The 22,989-nt window shown below is 42.1% G+C and overlaps 1 protein-coding gene across 1 annotated transcript; it reads left to right on the top strand.

Annotated features, from left to right (window-relative positions):
* The first annotated feature begins 18,211 nt into the window (after window positions 1-18,211).
* On the top strand, window positions 18,212-21,486 carry LOC136535022 (protein disulfide isomerase-like 2-2). Its single transcript, XM_066527370.1, has 11 exons — window positions 18,212-18,456; window positions 19,060-19,144; window positions 19,351-19,448; window positions 19,534-19,589; window positions 19,800-19,917; window positions 20,024-20,051; window positions 20,171-20,262; window positions 20,453-20,609; window positions 20,684-20,808; window positions 20,926-21,025; window positions 21,131-21,486. The coding sequence occupies exons 1-11, from the start codon at window positions 18,278-18,280 to the stop codon at window positions 21,197-21,199; spliced, it is 1,107 nt and encodes a 368-aa protein (XP_066383467.1). The 5' UTR covers window positions 18,212-18,277; the 3' UTR covers window positions 21,200-21,486.
* The last annotated feature ends 1,503 nt before the right edge of the window (window positions 21,487-22,989 follow it).

The following is a 22,989-nucleotide window of genomic DNA, read 5'->3' as shown; positions in this document are numbered from 1 at the left end:
ACGAAGGATTGTGTGGTGCACATCAGTCAGCTTATCGGATGAAGTGGATAATTAGAAGAACTGGTTATTTTTGGCCAACTATGTTGGAAGATTGTTTTGAATATTACAAAGGGTGTCACAATTGTCAGAAATTCGGCAATATTCAAAAAGTTCCAACGTCTGCTATGAATCCTATAATTAAGCCTTGGCCGTTCAGAGGATGGGGTATAGATTTAATTGGTCAGATTAATCCTCCTTCTAGTAAGGGACACAAATTTGTACTCTTGGCCACGGATTATTTCACCAAGTGGGTTGAGGCTATCCCTTTGAAGAAGGTAACGTCAGAGAATATGATCAGTTTTGTTAAGGAACATATAGTTCACAGATTTGGGATTCCTCAGACTATAACAACTGATCAAGGAACTCAATTTACTTCTTCAGAATTTTGTGACTTTGCCAAAAGTATGGGGATTAAGTTGTATAATTCTTCTCCTTATTATGCACAAGCTAATGGTCAGGCAGAAGCATCAAATAAGATTATGATTAAAATTATCCAGAAGAAGATTGATGAAAAACCAAAGAAATGGCACTTGGTTCTTAATGAAGCACTGTGGGCTTACCGAATGGCTTGTCATGGATCCACTCAAACGTCTCCCTATGAACTGGTTTATGGGCATCATGCTGTACTACCATGGGAGTTACGGTTAGATTCAAGGCGAGTTGTGTTACAGAAAGAATTGGCAAAAGAAGATTATAAGAATCTGATGATGGATGAATTGGAAGATTTACATTTGATTCGTCTCAAAGCATTGGAAAATATTGAGAAAAATAAAATGCGCGTTGCCAGGTATTATAACAAAAGGGTTAAGATGAAGCAATTCGCAAAAGGAGATTTGGTTTGGAAAACTATATTGCCAGTTGGAACAAAGGATAGAGCGTTCGGCAAATGGTCTCCAAATTGGGAAGGTCCTTTCCGAATTGTAGAATGTGTACCTGGCAATGCATACATATTAAAGACTTTATTTGGAGAAGAGTTTACCAGAGCTATTAATGGAAGATTTCTTAAGAAATACTACCCCAGTGTTGAGGTTGGTTCATGAATGTAAATCAGAAAAACCGACAAAGAGAAAATCGCCTTTGGCCTAAAAATCAGATACAAGATTGAGAATAGCCGATATCGTTCATATCGCCTTTAGCACAAAATAGCCGATGCAGTTTGCATCGCCTCTAGCACAAGAATGTTTATCCAAAACTGAGTTGTTTTCAGCATTTTTCTGACAGTCGCAAGTGGAAAGATTCAAAGAAGTAAACATTATTCCAAAGGACGAGATTATTTATAAAAGTTCATCCTAATACAAACTACTCCTCAAATAACTTGTTGAGGATGGACTGGGGGTTTGTGATTTCAGCAAGGGCAGCGGCATGATCATCGTAGGCCTCCAGACGTTCATCAATGTCGTCGATCTTGTCCGGGCGTCCTCCAACGAAGCCAACTGGCTGGGAGGAGTAGTCCTCGTTGGTTTGGGAGGTCATTGCCGCCAGCCCGAGAGAAGCACCGAGGTGCACACCTTGGATGACGGCCTGATCAATGCGGCCGTCCACAACATCAAGGCGTGCTTCGGATGTCTCCCCCTGGGCATTCACCTTGTCGGCGATCTTGTTCGCCGCCGCCTTCAAGCGGTCATTCTCCGCAGAAAGAGCTGGACAGAAAAGAAGAAATGAATCGGCAAGCAAAGGAAGCCAGGATGATAAAACTAAATGAGGATATCAAACCAGTGATGGCGTCGCAGAATTGCTTCCGCTGGTCCTCCCATTCGGCTTGATCGATGCCGAACTTCTTGGAGACGTCGCCTAGCTCCTCTCGGGCTTCGTCCCTCTCCTGGCGAAACTTGAGCGCCTCCTCGTGAGAGTATGGATGGTGTGCATCTGCTGGCTCTGCCGAACCCCAAGGATTGGAGTGGTAAGAGCTTGAAGAGCTGGAAGACCCGGAGGAGCCGGATGATGGAGTTCCCGGTTGAGCTGCCGTCACTGGAGGAAGGAGATGGTATTGGCTGGAGCTGATGACCCTTATCCTGATGAATGAGGAAGAAGAAATCGAAATTAAGAGATGAACAAGGAAATTGCAAAGGGGGCAAAAAGCCGAATCATACCCACGACGCCGGCAGCGCGATGCCCTGCTTCCTTCAGCCTCTCCGTCAGCAGGACGCTTGCCACGGTTGCCACTGTTCATCATTTGCTTTGATGGAAGTTAGGGTTTCCTTATGGAGTGAATCGGATGAAGGAAGTGGAAGAGACGGATGTGAGAACGCTGAGGCGAAGATAGTGATGAAGGCCAACGGAAAAGTCTATTTATAAGCCGAAGCAAGGGATCGTGGTGAATTCCATAGGGTTGTGGGGTGAGAATTCCGAACGGCGGAGTAGGTTTTCTCCCTTTTGGCTGGGCCATTACTGGGCTGGGCCAAGCATGGGTTAAGTCGAACGTCACTCGAATATCTTCTTGGTTTGTTGGATCCAACGTTGTTCGGTTATACCCTCACAATGTTTGAATTGGACTCGTTCGGCTATCGGAAGAATGGAGACAATTGGCTACATTCCAATCGAGTAATTTAAGGGAAAGGGGCCGATTGCTTTTGAATGAATAAAAATAAGTAAACATAAAGCTGGTTAATCGAGGGGAAGAAGATATCACACTTAAGTTTATTACAAATCCAATGTCTACTGGTTCAGAAGGTGATTGATTGCCTCTATAGCCTCAGTTCTGATTCGGCTAACATTATCTAGCACCTTTTGATCTTCATCTTCGGAGCTCTGGATGCTGGATAACTTAGTTTTGATCTGTTGATCTTCTTTGATGGTTGAAGCTATCTTCAGTGAAGCTGCTTCTATGTTCTTTGGCAAATTAGTTATATGGGCCTTGTGAGATTGAATTTTGGCATTCAGTTCGGCTAGTTGAGCTTCTAGTCTGCTTTTTTCATCCTCCATGGCTTTCAGTTCAGGCTCCAAGGTTGCCAAGGAATTTCTCGTAGTTTGGATATGAGAGTGAAGATCTTTAATCTCCAGCTTTTTCAGAGATCTATCCTTCTGCAGGGCGGTCCTCGAAGATATATTTTTGGTTGCTCTTCTCACCATAGCAAAATGGTCGTCAAGATGGGCTGCAGATTCTAGGGGAGCTTTGAGAGCAGATGGGATATCTTGATCAATGAGTTCAAGGAGGTCTTTTATCTGGTCTGCATCCTGAACCAGACTAATGGTATCCTTGTTCAGCAGAATGATCACTTCTTTTAGCCGAGCTTGATTTTCCAGTGATAAGGTTTGATGGGAAGTGATCTCTTCACCTTTCTCAATGACGTAGTCCTCAATAGAGAAGGAGTAGCTGGTGGTCGGTTTAGTGATGTTCTTCTAAAAAAAAAGAAAGAAGGTGTTAGCCGATTGGGTAATTTTGCTAAAAATATAGGTTAAAACAAAGGATTACCTACTAAGCTGGTTGATCATCAGGATGGGTTGTACCATGGCTTGCTGGGGAACTTGGCTGAAAATTCAGAGGGGACAGGTTTGGAGCTTGATCAGGAGAGGTTTCCCTTGCCAGTTCATCTAAGATTTCATCTGTTTTCAGTGAAGTAAATGATAATGAGCATAAGAGAATAGATGTTATTGAAGGAAAGGAAAAGAGAATTGGTTGAACAATGTTACCTATAGTCTCATCAGGTTTATAAGCCCTTGAACCTTCAGCTTCATGAGTCTCTGAAATTTCGCTATCATGAATTTCTTCATCTTCAGTAGAAACTTCAGGGGTTGGTTCTGCAGGCGCTGAGGTATTACTCAGTGTGGGAATTTCGACTTGTGGCTGCAATGGAAGAAGTGAATGTAGAGATGGTCAAGTTTACTGCTAAGTAAGGTTGTTAACTTGATAAAGAAAATAAAAGGTTCATACCTTAGGAGGTAATCTGGCTTTCTTGGTCCTTGGTTTCTTGGGTAAGAGGAAACTTTCAGGTGTTTTCCTTTTGCTTTTTCCTCTTGAAGATGCAGCAGCTGAAGTAGCAGAAGTTTTCATGAATGCCTTTAAAGGTGCTGAATCCAAAGTTATAGGAGTTTTCATGAATTCCTTCAAGTCTGGAGCATCAAACCCCAGAGCGGGCTTGGGACCAGCCAAATAGTACTGGATTGCTTTGGCTGGGGGAGTAAGCTCAAGATCCTGTGCATGACCAGATGTTAAAGTAAGAAGTGGATTCAAGAACAAGAAATGATGGGCATAATGAAATTACCTCACTGTCAGAAGCAAAATCGGGTTGCAAATTTTTGCATAAAGAATGAACTGATATATTGAAGATATGAGCATGCCATTCTTGCCACCAAGAAACAAAGAAGGGATGAGCAACATCTATTAGCCCAAATGGAGATGGTTCGTACATTGGCAATTTCCATCCTAATTCAAAGACCTTCTTGGCCTCCATTCCTTCTGTTATTATTTCCCTTGACTTTATGATTGTTGAGAAGAGGAATTTTGGAGGCAGTTGGCCGCATCCTAATTGTCTGGCCACCATGTTTGGATAATAGAATTCATAGGTTGATTGTACTAATCTCCCATGATGAAATTCAGCTGGCAGAGTGCAAGGTTTGATAAAGGAGTTGAAGATCTCCGTGGATTCTTGGCCTGAACAACCAATTTCATAGCTAAACTTGCAGGGCAAAGTCAGATCTTCATTTTCTCTGTAAGGAAACCAGAGCACATTACCGAATCCTTTGAAAAATAGCTTGAAGCAATGACCGATGTCTGTGTCAATGCTTATGGATGATGCTGCTTCCCCATAAGTCTGACAAGACTTGACCTTTGCTGTGTTGCCTTTAGCATAGTTGACTGAAGGAAAACTTAGATTGAAGAGGCTCACAGAGGTTATCTGGTGCATATATAGTTGAAGCCACATTTGAATTAGCCACCAGGGACCATTCACACAAGAGATTTCTCCACCTTGGCGCATCTGAAGAGTAATCTGATGCATCATATGATAAGCAGACCCTAAGAGATGTTTGCCTAGTGGGATCTGAGTGCCTGCAGCCAAGTCTTCAGCCATTACCATGTGATTCAGGGTTGGTTCATTGGATTTTCCATAGAAGATGAATCTGCATAGCCACATGTTCATGAAGGCTTTCAACTCTTTGTCAGAGACGGCGCCAGATGCGTTCATGTAGTTCTGAATATGTTTGACCCATCCACATCCAGAGCTGACGGCTCTTTGGTTACTTTTGCTCTTGTACTTGTAGGGGTATACTGGCAATGACACATTCAAGCCAGTCATCATGAATACGTCGGCTAGAGTAATGGTCATAATACCATGACCAAAGATAAAGGCATTGATAGCGTCAGACCAAAAATGAGAAGCTGCTATCAGAAGGGAGTCATTCCTGGGTGTCTCTGCTAAAGATAACTCCAAACAATGACTGATGTCCTGACTTTCCCAGTGGCTGCTGCTTTTCTCCAGCATTCTCCTGTACCAGTTATGCCATCCGGTGATTGGAGGAAATGGCCAATTCTTGAACGTGTTTGGCCATCGGTTTGGCGAGGTAATCCCAGACTTGAAAGGAATTCTTTGGGTTTCCTTCTCGATAATTTCAGAGGGATCAGGATTTCCCATTGGGCCGAGGAAATAAGAATCGGGGTTGGCAGCATAGGGGATCAAAATCTGGCTCTTGTATTCCTTTAGAAGATGATTGAAATCAAAGGGGAGTAAATCAAAAGAAGAGCGGGAGGATAAAATGAAAGTTACTGAATATAAGTAAAGTTTACCTCTGGGATTTCATCCTGGGTCGCCATTGAAGATTTGAAGAAGGTCCGAGGTTGCGCTGAAAGCTTGAATTTTTGGGCAGCGGCTGCGGTTTTGGACGGTGATGACCTAGGAGAATGAAAGAGCTTGTGGTCAATTTCAGAATAAAACAACTTTTATCCCGAAATTGAGGGGGCATGTGTTAACACTGGATTTTGGTCGATTCTGGAAGATGACAGGTAGACCCACATGCTGGAAGAAAGGTATTCGGCAAACAAGGCAAGCGGTCGGCTAAATGCATTGCGGTCGGTTATTCCAGAAGGCGGTGATTCCATTCGGGAAAAACAAAAGATGGCAGGCAAGGCCGGTCGAAAAGGTGAAAGTTGTAATAGTAAAGGACTCTAAAAGTTTAGGGTAAGGAATCGTGGGTTTCCAAGTTAATTTAGAGGTTCCTTTGTAAATCGTAGTCCTCTAGGACTCGTGTTTTGTCTAGGGTATAAATATTGACCCTCAACCATTGTAATAAGGGTTCACAACCAAATCAATACAACCGGCCCCGTGCCAACTTTCGAGTCCTTTTGTCGTGTCGTCGAGTTCTTCGAGAGGAGTCATCGACCCGTCGACCTCCGTAAGTTCCGACAACCTTGTTATCATGTTTAGTATCATGCGGTGGATTTAGACATGATGCAAGTAGTCTTGTTTGTTTTCAATGGTCATGCGGCGGATCTTTGTTTGACAATCAAGAAGTCTTTGCTTATGCTTTGTTTATGAGTAGATACCGTGCGGCAGGCGTTTGCTCAATATGCTCAGTAAAAGCAAGATAGTTATCGGCTCTTTTAGATATGGCAAAATCTAAATAGATTCATTAAGTTATCCAGTGTTGCATGTTACGGAATATTTTATATATATATATATATATATATATATATTTGTAACACACTTCTGCCCAATCTAGATTGATATTGTTCGGCCTTCTCTCTCTTGTGGTTTTATTCGTGTTTCAACGATCATTGCTTTTTCATAATACCTTTGCAACTAGATAGCGTGCTCATAATGGCCGAATTATTTTAATCTAGGTTGTCACATGTTGCGGGTTCATGCATGTTAATCATGTTTAAGCTTTAACAAAACCAGGTGTCGTGCGGCAGACGCAGGTTTTAGATTAGTTTAATCGTTTTTATTTGCACGTTCCTTCTTCATGGACCCCAATTCGGCTGAACTGCCGAGCTTGGTTATGCATTAACTCATAATTAATTTCACTTGTTCAAACATGTCTTCCCATGCACGTGTATTCGGCAATCAGGTCTCAACGTGTATTCATCTTACGATTAGCTGAACAGTTTATGAACTCATTGGTAGACAGCTCTCTATAGCTGTATGTCGTTGTAAGTGGCTTCAGGGCCGTATATGTGGAACTGTCTGGTATTACCCGACATGTTCCGGTTTGACATTTAATTGTTTTATCCCTTGTTAGTTTTCAGGTCAAACTGACTGGCACACTTCCGGATAACGAAGCACCCGGGAACCCGATTGAAGCTACGCTTTTTCGGCTTGCTGTGTGTGAGGCACAGTGCGTCACATTTTGTGTCAACAAATACATACATAAGGATTCACTATTAGTAATGCTTTTTGCAAAAAGGAAACCCATCAAACCATAAAGCTTATTATATCCTTTGGAGTCTAGAAATTATTCCCACTAGTCAGGTAAGTCTTATGAGTACATTGTGTACTCAAAGTTTATTTACTCCTATTGCAGGTGTAGCTTGAGGAATGACTGTTGTGTGGAGGATTCTTCTAGTAGGCACAGACGGATCCTTGTATCTTATCGCTAGATGATCATTTCAATTCTGCTATTTAAATTTCGCACTCTGAACTTGGTATTGTAATAATGTATTTTCAAGAACTATTATTGTATGAAATGGATAAAGTATTATAAACTCGTTCTCATTATTGGATTCTAGAGGAAAAATATGGATTATTCGAGTTCTCCCTAGGGGTGTGCACGACGGAACCATTCGATGTAGCTTACTTTCAGGGTGCTTAGTGCCTAGTAGTAGACGAGCGCCTCTAGAAGCATGCTATTCTAGGTGGTTCTGCCACAGCGGCCCACTAACCTGGCCCACGCAGTGCAGACCTGCCCACGACTGAGAGAAAGAGAGCCCGCATGAGGCACTTTTGCGGCTAGCACCCTAGATTCTTTCCAAACTGCACTGGAGTCCTATCACTATTTCTATCACTCACAGCTACTCTCGCTTAACCCCCTAGAATTCTGGAAATTTTCCCACGCACACCCCCGGTGACCCCGCGTGTGGCGGCACGACGAGCGGCGGCATGGAGAAGCTACGCTGGCCACCAGAGGTCCACTCTGGCCCGTCGATCGGGCCAACACTCATCTAGGGTTCCACTACCTACACCTAGCAGCGATGCAAGGCTATGGGACAAGCTAGAGATGGCTACGATGGCGCATTGCCAGTCGCGATGGTGGCGCAGCCGCCCCAATGAACTAGAGCTGCTATGGTCCCAACCAGCTACCGTGAGAGCATCAGGGGACTACCATAACCAAGCCATAGTGAGGGTTGGAGCGGAGAGCGATGGAGGGTGGCCGGCCACGTGTGGCCAAACCGTGCGACGGCGTACCGTGGTGGCATGGTCACGATAGCGGTGGTGTAGAGGCAGTAGCGACTGGAATGGGTACGTAGGGCTAAGACGAGAGCAAGGCAAATGTAGTGGCGCCAGTAACTGGGCTCGAGTGGAGGAATGGAGGTCTGCCCTTAGTCATGGCCGAGGCGCGGCCTTAACGGCACGCCAGTGGAAAGGAGCCAAATTGGCGCTTGGCCAGGGCGTCATCATGGCTGTGCGGGTTGGGTGGCAAGACAATGGGAGGGCGAAGATGCCGATAGGTGGAATTCAGTAGAGGTGACCGCTCTCTGGTTTGCATGTGGGCATGGCTCGATGACGATAGAGAGATGAGAAACAGAGAGAGGGCGGTGGGGTGCGGCCGGTGGCTCAGCGGGTGTGCACCTTAGCTGGATGTGGTTGGTGCGATCATGGAGACCCACGTCTAGGCACTAGCAGACAGGCGCCCGTGTTCGCGACCGGCATGGCCCGCGCACCGCAGTGCCATCAATGGCATGGCGACGGCAAGCCCGGCCACGTGCACGCGACATCCAACAGGGCCAGAGGCGCAGCGCAAGGATGACACGACGGTAGTGGCAGCGGCTATGTCGAGATGCACGGCGGGCTGGCAGCGCGGCCGTGCGTGAGATAGGGTCAGCGTCGCATGGCCGCGCAAGCAGCAGCGGCAGCCCCACACCGCAGCACCCCCGACGGATCAGACGGCCGGTAAGGCTCGCTGAGCACAGACAGCACGTGGGTGCGCTCAAGACGCACCAACGCGATGACATCATGCCCCTAAGGCGCGATGACCGCACCTACTCGGGGAAATAGGCTGAGGACGTGTTGTGCACGGTTTTAAAAGCTCCCACCGCGACTAACCCGCTGCTACAAAACCTAAACCGTCTTAGCTACATTCAAGATGGTATATAAGACTACCAAATTGAGCTATAACACTACACCACCCCTTAACCCAATCCCTCAAAAGAATTTGCTAAACATAGCAAAGCTGTTGACAAACTTGAAAATTTTTCTAAATTTTTGAGCTGAACTTGATTTCAATTTGTAATTTCTAGGCTAGTAGAAATATTAGTTAGTAATATCATTTTTCAACAACAAGTATTTCACTGTCATCTACAAGGTTCATACTTCAAACTTTATTTAAGTGTCACATGTGTATTCTATAGTGTTTTTGTTCAATAAAAATTGGTTTACAACCCTACTTATTAATTGTATGAGTTATGGAGTAACTTTTTGTTTAACACTTTTATTGATCGTTTTAATTGCAATGTTTCATCTATGCACTCCATCACATGCACTAACACATAAATATAATGCTCATGACGTATCTTAGTAAATAATTTAGGTAACACCCTTGGTGTTACAGTATACCTCCATTCTTTAAAAAGAATGTAATTCTAAGTCTGGTCAAAATCAAACTATCTAAAGTTTGACTAACTTTATAGAAAATAGTATCAACATATATATGACTTCAATTAGATATACTATAAAAATATGTTTCGACGGATCTAAAAATATATATTTAGTATGATAAATATTAGTACATTTTATATAAATTTAGTCAAATTTGATAAACTTTAACACAACACTATTCTAGAAATGATGGTAAAAGTAATAACTAATTTTGCTAGCCTACAAGGGAAAAAAACTAATTTTCGTGATGTTATTTTTTTCAAAATGGTGGTAAAAGTGATAATCGTGCTGTTACTAATAGAAAGATAGGAAAAATAAAAAAAAATATCCGTTAGTTAGCCTAAGGGCCTATTTGGCAGGGCTCCTCCCCGACTCTGGCTCTGACTCCTGCGAAGGAGCCCTGCCAAACATTTTTCTAGAAGAGCCATTTTTAGTAAAAAACAGAGGAGCTGGTGGCTCCTCTTAAACAGCTCTAGCTGCTCTAGAGGAGTCGTACCAAACACCCCCTAACTTTTATGACAAGGAACTAAAACCCCTAACATATAACAGGCCATGTTACCCCAACTCCCAAAATAAGTACACATCTTGCTTCCCGTCAAGTCTAACTTTTTTAAGTTTGACTGATGAAAATAATATCAATGTTTCTCCAAATAAATGTATACTTCTCTCATATTTCAGGTGTCTAAATTTTAAGTTAACTAGGTTCATGCCCGTGTGTTGCTACGGGACGACTAAACTTTTGTACTAAAAACACATGGATCGCACGATAAGATAACAATATTATGAAATTAAATACCAACGTTAAAGTGACATTTAATTGAAAAAAAACACTTTCATGAAATGAACACAGTCACGGAGAGCGCGGCGTCGTAAGCTCAAATTCTACTATATAGTCCTTTCCGTGATACGGCTAAGATAATGTTTATATCAGCAAAAAGAAATATCTTATATCCATTTTCTTTCGTGCGCCAATAAATCGACGAATAAGTTCCTCCATTTGTTCTACTTGTAGCCTTCCAACCTTCCCCAAAAGTAGCAAAAAAATAGAAACCACGTGCCTCAAAGACATGCCTGCAATAATAGCTCTTATAGCACATTACAAGATTTGACATTCTGGAATAGCGCCAGTAAGTTTCATGCCCATTCTAGACCACTTGAATAATATCCATTATCAATCAACATACATTCAAAGATTATAAATAGTCAAAGGTCGCAACCGATGGCACAATCAACTCAATGAACAAAATGTAGTCATGTTTCAAACTTCCTTGTAATTTTCAAAGTTAGAATAAATCAGCCATATTTGTAGAAGTTGTAAAGCTCAACTGAAGTTTCAGCCATCACCATATTACTTGAATATGTCATCACACTCGAACATGACTGGAGTTAATAATCAAATATCATTTTTTGCATCCAGAACCAATTCTACAGCCTATGTAATGTACAATATAGTATAGTAGTACATGTCATTTGGATACGACAAATCTTTCTAGTTGTTTGGGTAGTAGCTTCACCATCAAACGAGCATTTGATACAAGGATTCAGAGATCAAAACAACTTGAGGAATACATGCTGGGACAAAAAAATGTAGTTTACGAATATCAACTGGCATGTAAGCTTCCCTCCACTTGAGCCTTTCCTCCAACATTTTTCTTAACTTGGCAATAGTTACGGGCCTCTATCTTTTACAGGAGCGAGGTTTGTTTCCTTCTTTTTGAATCGCAAGGGATGATTTTCTTCCTTTTGAAATCACGGAGCGAGGTTTGTTTCCTTCTTTTGAATCGCAAGGGACGGGCATAGGAGCGAGGGTGCGGGATCATAGCAGGCAGAACAATGGACCCAAGTTAGAATGTCGCCTGTGGCTGCTAGGCACCTACTACCTGAAAATAGTGAGATCATTCTGACTTCTTGAAAAATCTCTTGTGGCTGTTAGGCACCTATTGCCATATATTGTACAAGAAATGTGGCATGAGACAAATAAGAGAAAAAATGTAGCATTAGTGCATTGTTCATCAACTCTGAAGTATATATATGTAACTACAACAAAAATGTGGTAGTACCTGAATTGTTCATTAGTCGTCACCCAAGAGCCAGCAGATATATCCGAAAGGTACAAATTAATCGGAACCAACAAGATATCTTCAAGAAATTTTGCAAGCTAAAATGCAAACAAGCACAAATAGACCTACTTACAATTTATTTGTGCACAATACAGGCAAAAAGTTCAGTAAGCATGAAGTATACCTTGAGTCTTGCTTCTCCTGACAGCAGACACTATTTACTAAACCACAAACATATGTCATCAGATAACGGAATATTATCGGGCATATTTGAACAAATAAGTTTACTACTAAGATATCAGATTATGGGTGGATCATGAACAATAAGGCATGCTGGATGTTGAACGGTAGGTAGCAAAACCTGGATTGCTGCAACAATAAGGCATGCTGGATGTTGAATGGTAGGGAGCAAAACCTGGATTGCTGCTAGGGCAGTCTGCAGCAGTGCGGCAGCCACACGATGGACAATCAAAGATGCAGTAGTCATTACCAGCAGAGAAGTTAGAGAGCAGGTCCTTGGTATTGAGAAATCAACCGGTGCATGATCTTCTGGATGTCCAGTGCACTCATCTGTTTAGCCATAACACACTTTAGGAAGAGTTGAATAGTTTCTTCTTCCCTACCGCATTTGAAAAGTCAAGTAACGATCTTTGTGAAGACCGACACTGGCTTAAAGAAATATAATAACCCAAGAATTTACCTACCATCTATCTAATAGAAGCATAGGAGGACTTGAGTTGACCCAAGAGAATACAACATCAGCTGCTATTTGGTTCTAGAAATTAAATGGCAAATGAAGTAGACAGTGCAATATCTTAGCAGGATTAAAAATTGACATGACATATCCAACTTGGTGTTGCCTAATTTGAGTCTGAACACTCATGTGGACCACGGTGCATGAAACAAAAAATACAGTATGTATGTACCTATCTGGGATCAGGAACGGACGGTAAAATCCAAAAATACTATGCAGTGTCAACAAACTGACTCCAACTTTAACCAAAAGAGGGTCCTTTTCACTTGCTACAAAAGGAGATAGGCAAATTGTTGAATCGACAGCTCAAGCAAAGGTTTCTAATTCTTCCTCAACAGCTCAAGCAAATATATACTTATTATAAGAATCTAATTATCCAGATATTAACATATGCAACCTTGGTGAAAACAAAAATACAACTTTTGTCTGCTAATTTTAAAGCTAGTCAAACTTCCATTCTATGATGACCAAATTATTATCCCTACAGATAATCAGTAAAAACTTACCATAAAAGAACTCGTATAACCATAACAAGAACCATCCCTACGAAACATGCTGGGCATGACCCATTGTACCATCAGCAAGGAGCAAAAATCAGCACTCGTTACGCTGCACCTGCACTGGTCGCTACCCTCCTTAGGCGTGCTCACTACCACATTGCAGGTTAATACTAAACTGAGTACATTTGATTTTGTTTCGGATGAGAGGGTCATCAGTTATCAGAATGTTGTCGAACAAAGTTCCTGATAGAGAATGAAAATTAGTGAGGCATCAAACAACATAACTAAGAAAGTCATTATGTTCATGGAGTAAATCAATAATGCCAATGTGCTTCAAACTGTCAAAAGCGTAGATGTAAGGATCGTCCTTGAATTCTGCACACATCAATAAACACTGCATATGAACTTTTAAAATAAGCATAAAAGTTGAAATGGATAGCAGGGTTAGCCTCAGGTGAAATTGAAAGTAAATATACCAGTGTTGTTAATCAAAGGGGCCTTCCACTTGCCCTTGTAGTCAGGGTTATTGATTTTCTGAACAACACAATGATCAACTCATGTTACTGCAGCTTGTCTAGCATAATTTAGCCACTTTGTCATGTTCATACCTTTTTGTTTCCATTGTCCTTTCTACTCTGGGTTAGGAATGGTTGGGGTTGTCCATTCACCATCTTCCTCATCATCCCAATCCTCTGGCTGCAACAGTTATTGAAGAATATGAAATCAAGGATCTGCTAATGATCTGATCACAGGAGATGTGTATTCTATGGAATAAGTGCCATAAAATTTTGGAATAAGCAAAATATGCACCAACAGTGATAACCATCATTCTTAAAAGGTTGTTCATAGTACTACAATATAGGCTCGTATTGTCATATAAGTAAATGATAGTTTTACTTAAAGCTTTGTGAGTTATAGAATATAGTGGAGACAATACGACCCAAACTTCTATGCCCAAAACTAAAACAACAATATACTGATATGAATCATCTAAAGTTGAAGAATTAAAAACAACAATATACTGATATGAAGCATTAGAAAACAATATACTGGGTTGGTGATGGGACTTGGAGCACAGAGATGGAGGCACGCAGGGGGCTCAGCTAAAGGCGCATCATGCCATCCAACCAGCTATCAATCCAGAGCTCCTAATCTTGGATGTTGAAGATCATCTACATGGCCGAGGGGCCCTCGGAGGACGACACATCATGCTATCTCTGTTCAAATAAAATGCATTTGAAATTTCTTTCATGAGATGTAGTTCATTCATCGGCATCCTCTAGCCTAGTGCAAAGGCACCAGAAAAAAAAAGTGATGCTTGATTAGACTTTCCATCAATTTTAGCACTTCCAAACATGGTCCGAATTCAGTAGTATCTCAATCTTGCAAAACCATGAGGTTCAAATTACAAGTTGAAAGGAGAATGTTAGTAAAAAAATAAATTAATCAAATAACCAGGCAATTAAATCAATGGGTCCTCACAGTGTGATTTTGAATTGTTCGATTTCACCGGCAAAGGAGGACAACCCTTGCACCTCCCACTCCATTGTCAGAACTGAGATGTTCGATTTAATTGAAGTACTAATCAAACAGTGAAACAAGATTCATGAGCATAACAATAATATATGTAAAAGAATTAACTTATTTTCTTTTCATGAAATAAGTAACCATTTGTAATTAGGAGACTACGACAATTAATATTTAAGTGGAATGTAAAAAAAACATAGAGGACAAAATCAGTTTCTGAATCACTCATGCTAACCAACTACTGAAAGAGTGAAAGTAGTTTAATGCGACTTCTCTGCTTACCTAGGTGAAACAACCAAAGTTGTCAGCAGGCCGTGGATTGATTTCAATAAGCATGTGTTTGCTGCATCCAACCACTAACTCTGCATCCGCGGGGCCAAATGGTAGATAAGAACATAGGGGTGACAATCATACCATATCGGGCAAGAAGAAGGTCTTACCGAGCAAGGTGACGGATCTAGACTCGTCGAGTGCGCGTGCAATGGAGCGGCCTGCGTTCGGCTCGGCTACACGATGAAGGGGCTCGCATCTGGCCTAGCGGTGTCACAGCAGAGGCATAGGAAGTCAGAGTACGGCATAGCATCGGCGCTGGATGCCCAAACCTGCGCCAGCGCCGCCTCCATCTGCATGGCAAGCGGCACCTTGCGCGCTGCCTCAACCTTAGGCCAGCTGCGGGCAGAGGCGCGTCTGCCTCCCGCTTGGCCGACGCCGCAGGTGCCACGAGATTGGGGGTGGCTGCCGGCATGAGGAAGGTATGAGACCACACACCGGCCTAGGTTGCCCTGGAGCACAGAGACGAGAGAAGGTTGATCCGCCGCCGCCGCTCCTCAAGAGCTTGCCCTAGAGCACAGAGACGAGAGAAGGTTGTCCTCGCGAACTCTAAGGTCCTTGAGCACATTGACCCCTGGGCACTGGCATGGATCAGATATGGAGTGGGGGGTGGGGGTGACAACGGGGCGGCGTACGAGTGAGGCTCGAGGGCGACGGCGGCGCTCAGAGACGGAGACGGGGGCTTCTTTTTGCGGAGCGCTGATTGCGGGGGCAGGGAGAGGATGCAGGGTGCAAAGGGGAAGCGGGGGAGCGAGCGAAAGGCTAGGTGGAACCGCGGTAGCAGGCAGGACGACCAAAAGGTGTCCACACTATGTTTTTTTAGTTGTAGGAGGTTTCAAACAACACTCTTGTACTACCAACCAGTACAAGTAAATTATTACTATTGTTATCTATTATTTGTCTTTGTGTCATAACACATTTAATTTTTGTCTTTGCATTCTTAAAGAAATAATTGTTAATTGTTAATTGTCTTTGTTCAACACAAATTAGATTTTGTCGGATTTATAGTTTTGTCTAACGGTTTTTTTGTTTTCCGTACCAAAAAAATTGCAGATTATGCCTACAAAAATTGCAGTGAACGAAATCTGTAATTTTAATATAAAATATATGCAATAACCATCGCCGGAAAGAAAACTAAAATTCAAGCACTTGAATTTTAGCAAATCTCATAAATGTATTATGAAAGTATGTTCTATTGTCAATCTAACGATACTAGTTACACATCATAAATATGATGATTTTTTATATATACATAGTCAAACTTAAAAATGTTTGACCATAAAAAAAATGAGACAGTGCACTTATTTTGGGACAGAGGGTGTAAACCTTATATGGAGCACGGTCCTCTAGTGTCTAAGTAGTCAAAATTTATGAGAATCGAATTGTCTTATGGTGCACAAAAATTTCAACAGCCGTACTCCATATACCCTTTGACATTTGCGATCCCCGTAGCGATGCGACGCTCCTGAGAAGACACGCCCTATTTGGAAAAGCCCCAATCTCAAGTGCGAGGAGATGAGAGTGCATGCAGCACGGTCTGCTAGTGTCTAGGGTAGTCAAAATTTATGAGAATCGAATTGTCTTATGGTGCACAAAAATTTGAACAACCATACTCCATATACCATTTGATAGTTGTGATCCCAAGGCGATGCGACGCCCTAAGAAGACACGCCCTGTTTGGAAAAGCGGTAATCCTAGCACCCGAACGTCTGGGGCGCGAGACGTGTCCGGACGCTGCGCCCTTCCTAAACCCGCCCGCCCCATGTGGGAATAGAACAAAACGCCACTCCTTACTTCCCAAACCCGCCCGCCCCCCTCGTCACCCCGTTCCCCCATCGCGTTCCTATCCCAAGAGCACAAAAACACTTCAAGTGCAACATTGCAGATATATGGAAAACTATGTAGTGCAACATCGGAATATGAATACTACAACATCGCAAAAAAATATGTAGTGCAACATCAAAAAACATATACCGCAACATCGAAAATTATGTGCCGCAACATCGCAAAAACACGTACTGCAACATTGAAAAAACATATAATGCAACATCTGAAAATATGTACTGCAATATCGAAAAATTATGTGCTGCAACATCGAAAATTATGTACTGCAACATAAAAAATTATGTGCTGCAACATAAAAAAAATGCACTGCAACATTGCAAAATCAACCATGAAACATGAAAAATGGGACCATTCGGAAAATATCAGTTGCAACAACCCAAAAATTTTATTGCAACATTCGAAAATCATCTACTGCAACATCACAAAACACCCATTGCAACACGGAGAAAACAGCAAAAGGGCACATGGAATAGCAAGGAGATGGTTTTGAGGTGCAGGCTGCTCCAGCCCTGACCCATCACCTCCGAGCTCGCCGGAGGGAGGAGAAAAGGACCCCAGAGCTCGCCGGAACCCTAGCCATCGCTGTGCCCCTCAGATCCTGAGGAGGAGGAGGACGAGGGCTCATATACAGAGGAGGAGGAGGGCTAAGATCTAGAGAAGGACCGACCTACCTCGTCGAAGCCACCGCTATCGTCCTCGTCTCTGGTGGAGGGCACGGGAGCTATGTCGCTGATGAGCGCGGGTTCACATGGAGCTCATGGGAGGGGGGAGGAGGGAGAGAGGGAGCACGGGCAGGCGGGCGGGGTGCGGCAGTGAACTTGCACGCGATCGCGGGAGCCGGTGTGGGGATGGGAGAGCGAGCCGCAGAGTAGGGATAAGGATGAGGGAGAGCACTGTAGAACCAGATGAGGGCGGTCGAGTCATTCCATGTGCGACAGGTCCATCTAGATGGAATAAACACCCGCTTTATATCATTATCGTTTGAAAAGCCCCAATCTCAATGGCGAGGAAAGGAGAGACCCCTCGAGCTCCATCCAAACACTAAAAGGTCTCCTTAATGAGCAACGTAATCTTATTTAAGCTTGGCAAAATCCCATAAAAAATACGCGGTGATTCCAAATTCCCGTAGCACCTTCGTAATCTCGTTTGCAAGATCAGATATATGCAGTAATTGTGAATCACAATTTTGTAAGTTATTAGCTAATAACAAAAAAAATAGGTAAGATTTTATAAATAATAATTTTGGGATTAAATCCACACCGTTGAAGAGGTGTAGCTGGCTGCACGACGCAGATCTTAGCTTATACGGCACTCTACCTAAAACGAGGTAAAGTTGCGTTTCTGATTATTTTATATACAGAAATATGGAGGATTATTTCTGGTTTATATAAAACGACACAAGTGGGGACGAAGTAGCAGGAGACTTCCCTTCGTCTGTTTCACCAAAACCTCCGGGTGCTTCCCAGAGACCCAGCCATGGCGATCTCCCAGATCTCACGCGGAACCCTGGCCATCCTCCTCCTCCTGGCCGCCGCCTTCGCTGCCGCCCCGGCTGCGCTCGCGGACGGAGACGACGTGGCTGCCCTTACCGAATCGACGTTCGAGAAGGAGGTCGGACAGGACCGCGGCGCCCTCGTCGAGTTCTACGCCCCCTGGTTCGACCTCGATCCCTTTGTTCTCCACCACGCTGGATTGTAGTTCGATCGATCGTACGGGAATACGGGACCGGATCTGTGGACTGTGGTTGGGGTTACTGGTCCAGGCGTACAGCAGTAGGTCCCGGAATTTGGATATTTGCGGACATGGATGAGGTGGTAGTTCTCGAGTTGTTCCAGTTGTGGTCAGGAATCGTGGTTTTCCTGTAAAATTTTCTCAATTGGTTGTGGGATCCGCTAGAAGCAAGACTGTTATGGATGGATATTTTAACTCACGTAGTAAATTGATCATTTTATAGGCTTGGCAGACTGGCGGCATATATGCACTTGAATTGTCTTAATATTTGGCCGTTTGTCTCGTAAAAATGTTGTAAATCACAGATCTTCGTCTTCTTGTGGGTGGGCTTGGCTATACAAAACAAGTGGGATCTCTCGTTTGACCATGTATTTTTAACCTGTGCAGTTTTTATCTTCTGCAATAGTATAGTACCCTGGAATTCAGTTACATAGATAGAATTGTACTTGGAATTTATTATCTGTGTATCAGCAGGTCAACCTTTCATAAAATCTGATTTTAGTCATCTGCTTGATTTGTTTGTTTAGGTGTGGTCACTGCAAGAAGCTTGCTCCTGAGTATGAAAGACTCGGTGCAAGTTTTAAGAAAGCTAAATCTGTCTTGATTGCTAAGGTATATCTATCGTACACTTGAGGAATTAAATTGGTTCTCTCCCTTATGAATCTCTCAGCATTCCTCAGATATTCTCTGTCCTTTTATGCCACTATGGCCGATAAGAAAATTACTGGCACTTGGCTCATGACTTTTCCTTCTGCACTTTTTGTGGTTTGATAAAATCATAGGTTTCACTTATCTTGAACTCTGGTTTCTCATTTTAGGTCGATTGTGATGAGCACAAGAGTTTGTGCAGCAAGTACGGAGTTTCCGGGTATCCAACAATCCAATGGTTCCCAAAAGGATCCTTGGAGCCCAAAAAGTGAGGGTGCACGACTTTAAATGTTTCCATGTCCTTTGCTTACCATGTTCTGTGAATTATGACAGAAATTCCTTTGACAATTTAGGTATGAAGGACAACGCACTGCAGAAGCCCTTGCTGAATTTGTTAATACTGAAGGAGGTGGGAATTTAACTTGTTCTCTAGAATACTGTGAACTTATTGTTTTACCAAGCAGCTTCACTTTTTGATATTCAATATGCTCATTGTATAGAAGAATGTAACAGACTACATTTCAAGTTTTCACAAATAATTAACGAAGTTATGCATTGTCAAAGTAATCATATTTCTCAATTAATCAATGTCTAAATTCGTTGGATTTTGGATTTTCAGGCACAAATGTAAAGCTGGCAACCATTCCTTCAAGCGTTGTGGTGCTCACCCCAGAGACCTTTGACTCAATTGTCCTTGATGAAGCCAAAGATGTCCTTGTTGAGTTCTATGCCCCATGGTATGTTACTGGGTTTTGTTAAGTACTTCACCATTATCTTTTGTGCCATCAATCTGTTATCTTTGCTCAGCGAATCTAATGGATTATGTACTTGTCTTATGTACAGGTGTGGTCACTGCAAGAGTCTTGCACCGGTTAGTACATGGTTCTTGTTTGAGTTTGTGACACATTCTATTGTGGTTTTACTCTTGTAATCACCCTTAGCGATCTTCATCGTTTCTGATATGTCTAATCATAATCTTTATTGTTTCAGACTTATGAGAAGGTGGCTTCTGTTTTCAAGTTAGATGAAGGAGTTGTTATTGCTAACCTTGATGCTGACAAATACAGGGATTTGGCTGAGAAGTATGTTCTGTGTCTTACATTCACATATGCTTTATCTGCATTTGTTTCCTTATCTGTGTTACCAAGCACTGGGGCATGATCTTGTTTCCCTGTGAATACTAGTGACTAGTATTTTATATGCAACAAATAACACCTTATTACTTCTGACTTGTTCTATACGCAATATACTGTACTTATGACACCACTTTAGGTATGGAGTTACTGGATTTCCTACATTGAAGTTTTTTCCAAAGGGAAACAAAGCTGGTGAAGATTATGATGGCGGTAGGGACTTGGGTGACTTTGTCAAGTTCATTAACGAGAAGAGTGGTACCAGCCGTGACACAAAGGGTCAACTAACCTCAGAGGTTGGTTACATATGCACAATACTGCATTTGTGAATTCAGGCAAAATGCTAACTCTGGCTCTATTATTTTGTTAGGCTGGCCACATAGCAAGTCTGGATGTCCTGGCTAAGGAGTTCCTTGGTGCTTCCAGTGACAAGCGAAAGGAAGTCCTCTCAAGTATGGAGGATGAGGCAGCTAAGCTCAGTGGTCCTGCTGCAAGGTAAACTCTTGCCTCAGTTATTGGCCTATTTGCTTGGGCTATTTAATGATCTCAATTAATGTTGTAAGAATGTTATAGTTAAGTGATTTGAATTTTCCTTGTGGCATAATAAATCAGGCATGGGAAGGTCTATGTAACCATCACAAAGAAGATTCTAGAGAAAGGCAACGAGTATACTAAGAAGGAAACCGAGAGGCTTGAACGCATGTTGGAGAAGGTGGGAAACGACTACCTCTCAAGATGTCTCATCAAACATTATCTTTTGTGACAACTCATCGTACAGATTTGGTTACTCAGTCATACCTCGTTTTCCTTGTTGCAGTCCATCAGCCCCTCGAAGGCTGACGAGTTTATCATCAAGAAGAATGTTCTTTCGACTTTCTCATCCTAAGGCATCTGCTAGCTCCATTTTCACGTTTCAGATATAGGCGACAAAAACTGCAAGATTAGAAGTGTGATAATGAGAGTTAAGTGGTGGTAGAACTAATTTTGGGGGTTCCCCTCGAGGATACATGATACGTGTACTTCTTGCGAATTGCAGTTCTTTTCCTCCCTTGTGCTTATGGATTTATTCCGTAGCACCATAGTTTATTCTTGTTTCGACATAGAGGACACTGTGACTACAGAATTGAGTTTTACTGTCTAATAACACTGCTCACTTGATGGAGCTTATGCGAACCTGTTCTGATACGTGCTTTTGGGAACTTGACATGTTGTGTGGGACGGCTCACTTGACAGATGAGATAGGACTGTCCCGAAGAGGAAGAATGTTTGATTTGAGGAATTAAAACGAGACGAACGTTGTTTGGTTTGAAGAATTAAACCATTCTAGATGAGATCGATGAGAGGTGGTGTATCATGAGTCTTTCTTATTCTATTGCTTACACTAGTATCAATTATTGTCTTTGGTTTAATTTATAAGACGTTTTAGGTTCTTCAAAACGTCGTATAATTATAATTTAGAATGGAGAAAGTATTAGCTTACGAAGAACGAGGTGATTCATCAACAACCTATTCCACAAACCAAACAATAAAGTGGGGAGTGAGAAGATGATAGGCTAGTCCATTTCTCAAATCAAACACCATAAAAATATTTCTCTAAGGCCCCGATTGGATTCTTGAAATTGAATTCATTTTAATAATCATAATTTAGACACATTAATTAAGCCAATATGGTTGTATATGTATTATATTTGTATATTATTGTTGGCTATACGAAAGGGATATTTATGTACTGTATTTCTACCGTAGGGGAGCGAGTTGAAGAGTGAGACATAAGTTGTAAAATAAAAACATAGAATAGTGATATATAGAATCCATTTCCATCTCCCACCCTATAAATTTGAGATAGTCTTATAGTGATATATAGAAACCATTTTTAAGCCAAATAGCCTACTTATTAAGTAAATTTCAATTCCTCCAAATGAAAAGGGTCATAAGGGCCCCTAATATGTGTTTCCTCCTCATTCCTCACAATACATAGATATCATCTGTCTCCTACGACATTGTTCTGGTCTGTTTTGGCCAATCTTAATAAGGATTTTATAAAAGTTTCATAGGTATTTAATAAGTTAACAACTTAGTAAATATCAGATTATTTACTCAAATACGAGGAGAAGGAATAATAAGTTAGCTCTTCAAGAAGAGTTAAGCTCACAAAATTTCCTATGATTCATGTCTTTGTTTTATATATTTTTCTATAGTACATGTTAGTTAGTTTTTTTAACTCTATCGCTCTGTTCGCTTAGCTTATAAGCCGTACTTTTTCAGCCAACGAACAATATTTTTTCTCATAACAAATCAGCTATTAGTACTTTCAGTCATGACTTATCAGCCAAGCGAACATGTCATATACGTACTAGCAAGTTGACTCTATTATTGAGGGTGCGCTAAGAACGAGGAAGAAGGTGAAATATGTTGGTGTGTACACCTAATGTTCTTCTAACGGATCCGTCTCTGCTACCAAACACAAACATGGATGGCTCCATCCCCTTAACAAAAATAAGACGATAAGATTATCTCATCTTAGAAAATTAGAATGGCACCCATCCTGTCTTATCCCAAAACTAAATGTTAGGGATCAACACCCACTAAGGCTGTAATGATGCTTTTATTGACGCTGCTACGTAGTCCGGACCACCACCATCACCTATTTATAATAGATAATAAGAGGTTCTACTA

The sequence above is a fragment of the Miscanthus floridulus genome, unplaced genomic scaffold (assembly GCF_019320115.1).
Source record: "Miscanthus floridulus cultivar M001 unplaced genomic scaffold, ASM1932011v1 os_2479, whole genome shotgun sequence".
Lineage (NCBI taxonomy): Eukaryota > Viridiplantae > Streptophyta > Magnoliopsida > Poales > Poaceae > Miscanthus > Miscanthus floridulus.
This window is presented reverse-complemented; position numbering and strand designations above follow the sequence as displayed.